General features: G+C 52.1%; 1 protein-coding gene across 1 annotated transcript; it reads left to right on the top strand.

Annotated features, from left to right (window-relative positions):
• Positions 1-808: 808 nt before the first annotated feature.
• On the top strand, positions 809-2,587 carry LOC119440507 (solute carrier family 22 member 7). The gene has a single exon (XM_037705409.1). The coding sequence runs from the start codon at positions 809-811 to the stop codon at positions 2,585-2,587; it is 1,779 nt and encodes a 592-aa protein (XP_037561337.1).
• The last annotated feature ends 5,995 nt before the right edge of the window (positions 2,588-8,582 follow it).

The raw sequence follows: 8,582 nt of genomic DNA, 5'->3' as shown, positions 1-8,582 counted from the left end.
CGATTACATGACCATAAACTGATCAGGAAGCTGAAGCGACGACGATTGAACGACCACGATGGTACGACAACGGATGCATGATAGCGACTGTCTGACGACGGCGCATTTTAGACGATGACATGACAACGACAGCATAATGACGATTGAATAACGACAACGTGATTACGATAGAATGAAGAAGAAATGACGTCAACGCAACTTCGAACGCTGTATGATGACAATGACAGTATGGCGACAATGGCGACAACATGGCGGTATGACGACGGCATGATGAAAATCAGATGAAGTTAGAATGATGACGATGCAATGACTGCGAAGGCGTTACAACAACGGCATCGCAATGAATGCATGACAACTGTTTGACAACGATACGTTGGCGAAGATGGCATGACAACGGTGCGAGGACAATCGTACGATGACCAGCGCTGGATGATAATAGCGTGACGAACATTGTACACGGAGTGTGTATGACGACCATGGCGTGGCGACGACGGCACACGTCTTCTTTTAAAAATATTCATATATGCATAATCTTTTCCATTATGTACTTCTCCGTTCTCATTATCTTTTTCCGTTTTAAGTAGCTGCCCAATAACGCTCTGATACAAGCAGTGATTTCAGTATTTCCTTGTAAACATGGTACCATGTTTAACGTCATTCTTCTTAATTCTTCCGCGTGGCTTGCGCCACTACGTGCGAAGACGAAGAAGGAGTTATCTCGATGTGCCGCGGAGCCTCGTTTTCAGCAGCAGTAGAAGCACCGAAGTAATATAGCTGTGGACCAAGACCTTCGTGTTAAAGAAGGGGCATGGACCTTTTTCTCCCGCGGCGACTCGCAGCCGCCGACCTCCTGACGAGTGAATGCTTCGACTGCCAGGAAGGTTTCGGCGACGGAGTTTTCCAGAGGCGGCTGCTGATCCTCACCGCCGTCACCATCTTCCTGCTGAACGGTAACGCCGTACTGCTACCCCTAATCTCGCACGACGTGGACCATTGGTGCAAGAGACCGGCCGCATACAACGTCTCGGTGGACGCCTGGAAGAACGATGCCATACCGGTGGGCGCCGACGGACGCCACAGTCGTTGCCACGTATTCGAGAACCCCGGTGACTCGCCGAACGACACTAGCAATGTGGTCGAGTGCTACGAGTGGGACTACGACCAAGCACAAGCCTCGACCTCAGTCATAAGCGTCTGGAACATGGTTTGCCACAGGCGCGCCTTGCTCGCCGCCGCAATGGCTGCGCAGCACGCGGGTTCCGGCGTGTTCCTGCTGCTGTCGGGTGCCGCGGCCGACCTATTCGGCAGGATGCCTGTTCAGCTCGTGGTCGCGACGGCTACGATTGCGTCGACAGTAGCTGGATGCCTGGCCCCCAACTACGCGCTTTACACCTTGGCGCAGTTTTTCGTATCCGGCTGTGTGGCTGCGAGCTCCGCCATGACCGTGCTCGTCTGCTTCGAGGTTACCGTCCACGAACACAGGCCGTTGTACCTCATCTTCGCTGCGACAGCGAGCTTCGTGCTGGGCGACCTATGGTTTGTGATCATTACGAGCCTGCAGATAAGCTGGGCCTTGAAACAAGCCGTGTTTCTCTCGCCGACACTGCTTCTACTCGCAACGTTCGGAGCCGCGCAAGAATCGCCGCGCTGGCTCATCGCCAAGGGCAATCTGAAAGAGGCCAAGGCCACGATGCTGATCGCGGCCGAGATGAACCGCTTTTCCTTCGCCGGCACAGCCTGCCTTCTCGACAAACTGATGCTGAAGAGGGATCGCTGGAAGTACCGGAACTGTGCCGCCTACTCCACCGTCAAACAAGGCCCGTTGCTCGACGCCGCCTCGGTTCGGCGGCGAGCGTTGATTATGTTCGCCGTCCAGTTCTCGCTGATGTTCGCCGTCTTCACAGACGTCATATCAATGGTGGCGCGAAGCGACGACAGCGAGGGCAGCAGTGGTTGGTTCATGGGTGCCGCGTTCGTTGGCAGCCTGCTCAGCTACGCAGCCATGCACACTGCGGTCACCCGCTTTGCTCTGGTGAAGGTGTTCAGCGTGGCTTCCTTGGTGGCCGGCTGCACCCACTGTCTGCTCACTTTCGTCGTAAGCTTCCATCCGGCGGCCACCGTTCTACTGGCGCTCTCGCGTGGAATCCTTGTCGTAGCCATCGTCGTCAGCGTCGCGTACATCATGGAGACAGTCCCTACGGCCGTGCGCGGTGTGGCCCTGTGCTGGGCCCTCGCTAGTGGCAGCATCGGCGCCCTCTGCGCCAGTTCAACGCTGGTGTTACAGCAGCTCGGCCGTGAGGACGTAGCGTTTGCCATGGCGGCGCTCTTGCTCTTGGTGTCGCTGTTTGTGATATCCGACCTGCCCGCTTCCTCTGCTGTCGAGTGCAAGGTCACCGATGCCGCGACGAGGCGGCAGCCCTCGATCTCAAGCAAGGTCTCCATAGACCACATGAAGAAGACGCTGGAACAGTGCCCCCTAGAGAAGTACAGCTCGATGGTTTCCAAGTCGACCACCAGGAGCAAGAGAAGCATGTCGGATGGTTCGCTGCGCTTGTCTTCGTCCCACAGCATACCGCACCAGTTCTGACGACTATATATATATATATATATATATATATATATATATATATATATATATATATATGCAATCACCTGCGGCAGCTTGGGCAACCAGCGATAGTAACCACACTCAGTTACGAGATAGTGCGGCTTACTTTAGTAGTAATTTGCTGTAGTGTAAGAGGGAGGGGGGGCACCAACGGTTTCAAGATGGATTCATGCGAAAGCAGACCAATGTGTGCACTTATCAAAACGTCTTTATTTTTGTTCAATAATTCATGAAATGACATTATACATAAATGCGAAATGGGGCATACAAGTTGCTAATTGCGGTGCCGCAATGTTGTTGGGCATTGCAGTGGGATTTTCATTTTTTGCAGCGAAGCTGTACACCTCTCGTTGGTCGGAAAATTTCGTGGCGTAAACACCTAACGCCAATTAACAATTGATGGCAAACTGCATATCTAGCTATGTATATACACATATAGTTATATCGCATATATATACAGGGTGTTTCAGCGAACACTTTCAAAATTTATTTAATGTTGCCTGCGGCAGATAGCACAATTCTAGTTCGTGAGCTGTTCTACTCGAAGAGGCGGACATTACTTGCACAAGAAATTGAAGTGCATAATCGACTAATCAACAAAAATTCACTAATTAAGTTAACTTTTTGCCTGATGGCCCATATTGCGATTTACAAATTGCAGCCATGGAGTTCGCAGGACGGATCCACTTGGAAATATTTCTCAGGATGACACCAGTTTCGAGATAATAATTCCCGAACATTGCCAAGAAATGCATTGGCGTTCTAGTTAATTTTGGGCTTCAATGCATAAAGTGACGTTTTGTTAAACTAACTGGAACGCCAATGCATTTCCCGGCAAAGTTCGGGAATTAATATCTCGAAACTGGTGTCATCCCGAGAATTCGTTCCAAGTGGATCCACCTTGCGAACTTCACAGCTACAATTTGTAAATTGCAATAGGGTCATCAGGTAATTAGTAAAAAACTTTGAAAGTTTTTTGAAACTTTCAAACTTTGAAAGTTTTGAAATTCTTAAAGGTTGCCTGTGGCAGATAGCACAATTCTGGTTCATGAGCTGGTGTACTCGCAGAGGCGGACATTACTTGCACAAGAAATTGAAATGCGTATCCGAATAATTAACAATCACTAATTTAGTTTTAAACTAATTACCTGATGGCTCATATTGCAATTTACAAATTGTAGCCGAGGAGTTCGCAAGGCGGATCCACTTGGAATGAATTCTCCGGATGACACCAGTTTCGAGGAATTAATCCCCGAACTTTGCGGAGAAATACATTGGCATTCCAATTCGTTTCGTCACAAAACGTCGCTTTATGCATTGAAGCACAAAGTTAACTCGAACGTCAATGCATTTCTCCGCAATGTTCGGGAACTATTATCTCGAAACTGGTGTCACCCTGAGAATTAATTCCAAGTGGGTCCACCTTGCAAACCCCACGGCTACAATTTGTAAAGTGCAATATGGGTCGTCAGGTTATCAGTTAAAAACTTAATTTGTGAATTTTTGTGAATTCTTCGATTATGCATGTCAAGTGTTTGTGCAAGTAATGTCCGCCTCTTCTAGTAGACCCACACATTAACTAGAATTGGGCTATCTGCCACAGGCAACCTGAGATGAATTTTGAAAGTCTTCGCCGAAACACCCTGTATATATATATATATATATATATATTGCAACGTGATTTATTCACGTGTAAACGTCGATGAATTCGAGAAACGTCAGGCGAACGTCAAGAAGCGGCGAGGCGACCAGCAGTCAAAATCCGGGCAAGCGCAAGCTCGGGGCGCGTGGTTAGCACTAACACTGTGGCTTGCTTGCTGACTGCTTCGTCGTCGTCTTGTCTGTCTTCTTCATTACATTGGCCCCCGGGAAGTAGCGTAGCCATCCTGGCGACCTAAGGCGTTGACAGTATAGAGGGGTCATAATAGGGCTTGAGGCGACTCACGTGAACGATTTCTCGACCATGACGACGTAAGTCTGGAGACGGTGTCAAAGGCTCAACGTCATAATTGACTGGAGATGTCCGAGCGAGGATGCGGTAGGGCCCATGATATCGGGCCAATAATTTAGACGAAAGGCCAGGCGTACTCGGAGGAATCCAAAGCCAAACTAGGGCACCGGTCGCGAAAGTAGTGAGAGATCGGTCGGTGTCGTGCCTGAGCTTCTGGTGACCTTGGTCTTCGGTTGTCAAGGAACGGGCCAATTGTCGACAATCTTCGGCGTACTTGGCGACATCAGAAATTGCAGTGTACTCAGATGAGTCAGGTGTGTAGGGAAGCATAGTGTCCAGCGTGCATGATGGCTCACGTCCGTACAAGAGGAAGAACGGCGAGAATCCTGTAGTCGCGTGCGTAGCAGTGTTGTACGCATATGTGATGAATGGAAGGACGGTGTCCCAATTTGTCTGGTCTGATGCCGTGTACATCGTCAGCATATCCCCCAGAGTGCGATTAAATCGCTCAGTGAGGCCATTAGTTTGCGGATGATATGCACTTGTCATGCGATGAACGATGTTACACTGAGCGAGCAAGGCTTCAATAGCATCAGACAGGAAAACACGTCCCCTGTCGCTTAAAAGCTCACGGGGAGCACCGTGGCGCAGTACGAAGTTGCGTAAGATGAAAAACGCAACGTCTCTTGCTGTGGCTGTAGGCAAAGCTGCAGTCTCGGCGTAACGCGTGAGGTGGTCCACGCCGACAATTATCCACCTATTCCCAGAGGTGGTCGAGGGAAGCGGGCCGTATAAGTCGATACCGACGCGGTCGAATGGACGGGCAGGGCAAGGGAGAGGCTGAAGTGTACCGGCCGGGCGTTGAGGTGGAGTCTTGCGCCGCTGACAGGCAGTGCAAGCACGTATGTACTTGCACACAAATGCATACATTCCGCGCCAGTAGAATCGCTGCCGCAGGCGATTGTAGGTCTTGAGAACGCCGGCGTGAGCGCTTTGTGGGTCAGTGTGGAAAGCAGCGCATATGTCTGTGCGCATGTGGCGAGGTACCACTAGAAGCCACCTCCGGCCATCAGACGCGTAATTCCGGCGATAAAGGAGATCGTCGCGAATAGTGAAATGGGCGGCTTGGCGACGCAGAGTTCTTGAGGCGGGATAAGTGGATGGGTCAGTGAGAAAGTCAAGGAGTTGACAAATCCACGCATCCTTGCGTTGCTCCGACGACATGTCTGCGAAGTCAATAGGCGACAAGGGAGCCGAAGAGGCTGACGGAGAAGCCATGTCAGACGCTAGCGGCGAGCGGGACAATGCATCAGCGTCCGAGTGTTTGCGGCCGGATCGGTACACAACACGGATGTCGTAATCTTGCAGGCGAAGCGCCCAACGACCGAGGCGTCCCGAGGGATCTTTCAGCGACGAGAGCCAGCATAGAGCATGATGGTCCGTGACGACGTCGAAAGGGCGGCCATAAAGGTACGGACGAAACTTAGCTAAAGCCCAAATTATAGCGAGGCACTCTTTCTCGGTGACAGAATAGTTACACTCGGCTTTCTTGAGCGTTCGACTCGCGTAGGCAACGACGTATTCTTGGTATCCTGGTGTTTTTTGAGCCAATACCGCACCAAGGCCAACACCACTGGCGTCAGTATGGATCTCCGTAGGCGCATTAGGGTCAAAGTGACGGAGTATTGGTGGTGACGTTAGTAAGCGCCGTAGCGTTCGAAAAGATTCGTCGCATTCTGTTGACCAAGCAGACAGGCCGTTAGAGGCGGTCAGAAGGTTGGTAAGAGGCGCGATGATGGTAGCAATGTCGCGCACAAATCGACGAAAATACGAGCACAGCCCAATGAAACTTCTAAGTGTTTTCAAGGAATTGGGCTTGGGATATTCGGCTACGGCACGGAGCTTCGCGGGGTCCGGAAGAACTCCCTCCTTGCAGACGACGTGGCCTAGTATCGTCAACTGGCGTGCAGCAAAGTGGCACTTCTTTATGTTAAGTTGAAGGCCAGCAGAGGTGAGGCACGTGAGAATCGCACGAAGACGAACAAGGTGAGTTGGAAAATCGCGAGAAAAAACGACGATGTCGTCAAGGTAGCAGAGGCAGGTATTCCACTTGTAGCCACGAAGGATGTTATCCATCATCCGTTCGAAAGTAGCTGGGGCGTTGCACAATCCGAACGGCATCACGTTAAACTCATACAGTCCGTCAGTAGTGACAAAAGCCGTCTTAGGTCGGTCAGGGTCGGCCATTGGAACTTGCCAGTAACCCGAGCGCAAATCCAGTGACGAGAAATATTCTGCCCCTTGCAAACAATCGAGAGCATCATCGATGCGGGGCAACGGGTATACATCCTTCCGAGTTATCTTATTGAGGCGGCGGTAGTCAACACAGAATCTGATAGAGCCATCCTTTTTGCGCACAAGTACAACAGGAGAGGACCAGGGGCTCTGGGATGGCTGAATGACACCACGCGTAAGCATATCATCCACTTGTTCATTGATAATACGCCGTTCTGCCGCTGAAACTCGGTATGGTCGTTGGCGTAAGGGCGCATGGGAACCGGTGTCAATGTGGTGTGTGACGCTTGTTGTACGACCTAAAGATGGTTGGGCGCAATCGAAGGAGGACCGGAAGTCTCGAAGAAGGGCCAGGAGTTCGCTGCGTTCTGTTGACGGTAGATCGGCAGCAATAGAAGGGTGGAAACTGTCTGGACCCGAAGGTTTGGGAACAGGTGATGTCATGGCATTCAGTTGAAGATGGGGTTGGTCCTCTGCAAACTCGAGGGAGCGCAGGAGATCGGCACCTTGAATGTGACCCAAAGATTCTCCACGAAGTAATGTAACAGAGGATGGGAGCCAGTTGGAAACTAACATAGTAGTAGCACCCGATTCAACCGTAAGTACAGCAAACGGCAGTCGTAGGCCGCGACGGCGGAGAAGTACCTCCGATGGGGCAAACAGAACAGTTCCGTCAGGGGCGGCCGTACAGGACAGAGGCACAATGGTCGACGTTTCAGGGGCAATATCTGTGTCCGCAGCAACGACAAGTTTGTGAGCGTCGGGATGATTATCCACCGAAAGAGAGGTTTGCAATGGCGTAAGAGCCACTTCTGCACGGGAGCAGTCTATGACGGCGCGATGACGTGAAAGGAAGTCCCATCCGAGAATAACGTCGTGGGAGCATGACGGCAGCACGAAAAACTCGATGACATAAAGTTCACCTTGAATAGCGACACGTGCGGTGCAAACAGCTGAAGGCGCAATGCACTGTGAGCTGGCAGTGCGGAGCATTAGTCCCGAGAGCGACGAGGTCACTTTTTTTATCTTGCGGCATAGGTTTTCGCAGATAACCGAAACAGCGGCCCCCGTGTCAATAAGCGCTAATGCGGCGGTTCCTTCAACGTCGACGTCGATAATGTTTTGCGGCGAAATAGATGGAGGCCTTGGGCAGTTCGACGCGCATGCAGCTCGTGCCTCCGGAACTGCAGCGATCAGTTTCCCTCCTCCGTAGGAGGTCGGCGACGCATGGGTGATAGGGAGCGTCGTCGCGGAGATAGGGACCGGCGGTTAGCATAGGCTGGCTGATCGTCAGGGACGTACCTTGGTGGCGACCGGGCAGACGAAGGAACAGGCCTGCCCATGACGTCAAATGGCGAAGGTGGACATCGGCGACAGTGGCGGGCGACGTGTCCAGCGACACCACAGGCGAAGCAGATGGGCCTATTGTCTGGCGTTCGCCACGCGTCGGGGCGGCGGAGGAACGGAGCCGACGGTCTCGCGAAGGCGAGCGGCGCAGCATTCGCGGTCGCCGGCCAGGCATTGGTCGGCATCGCAGGTCGAGCATACGGCGCAGGATGTTGAGGGGGCCGAGCCGCGACGGATGCGTAGGTAAGTGGCGCAGTGACGGGTGGTTGGTGAGTCACAGGCGGGAGGGCCTCAGCAACCTGGGTCCGAATGACGTGTTGAAGGTCCGGAGCCAAAGACTGCGAAGGCTCGTGCGTGAGAGGCAGCAATGAAAGCTGACGC

This window comes from Dermacentor silvarum, chromosome 2 (genome assembly GCF_013339745.2).
Source record: "Dermacentor silvarum isolate Dsil-2018 chromosome 2, BIME_Dsil_1.4, whole genome shotgun sequence".
Lineage (NCBI taxonomy): Eukaryota > Metazoa > Arthropoda > Arachnida > Ixodida > Ixodidae > Dermacentor > Dermacentor silvarum.
The sequence above is the reverse complement of the archived record's forward strand: the minus strand, read 5'-3'. Positions and strand labels throughout refer to the sequence as shown.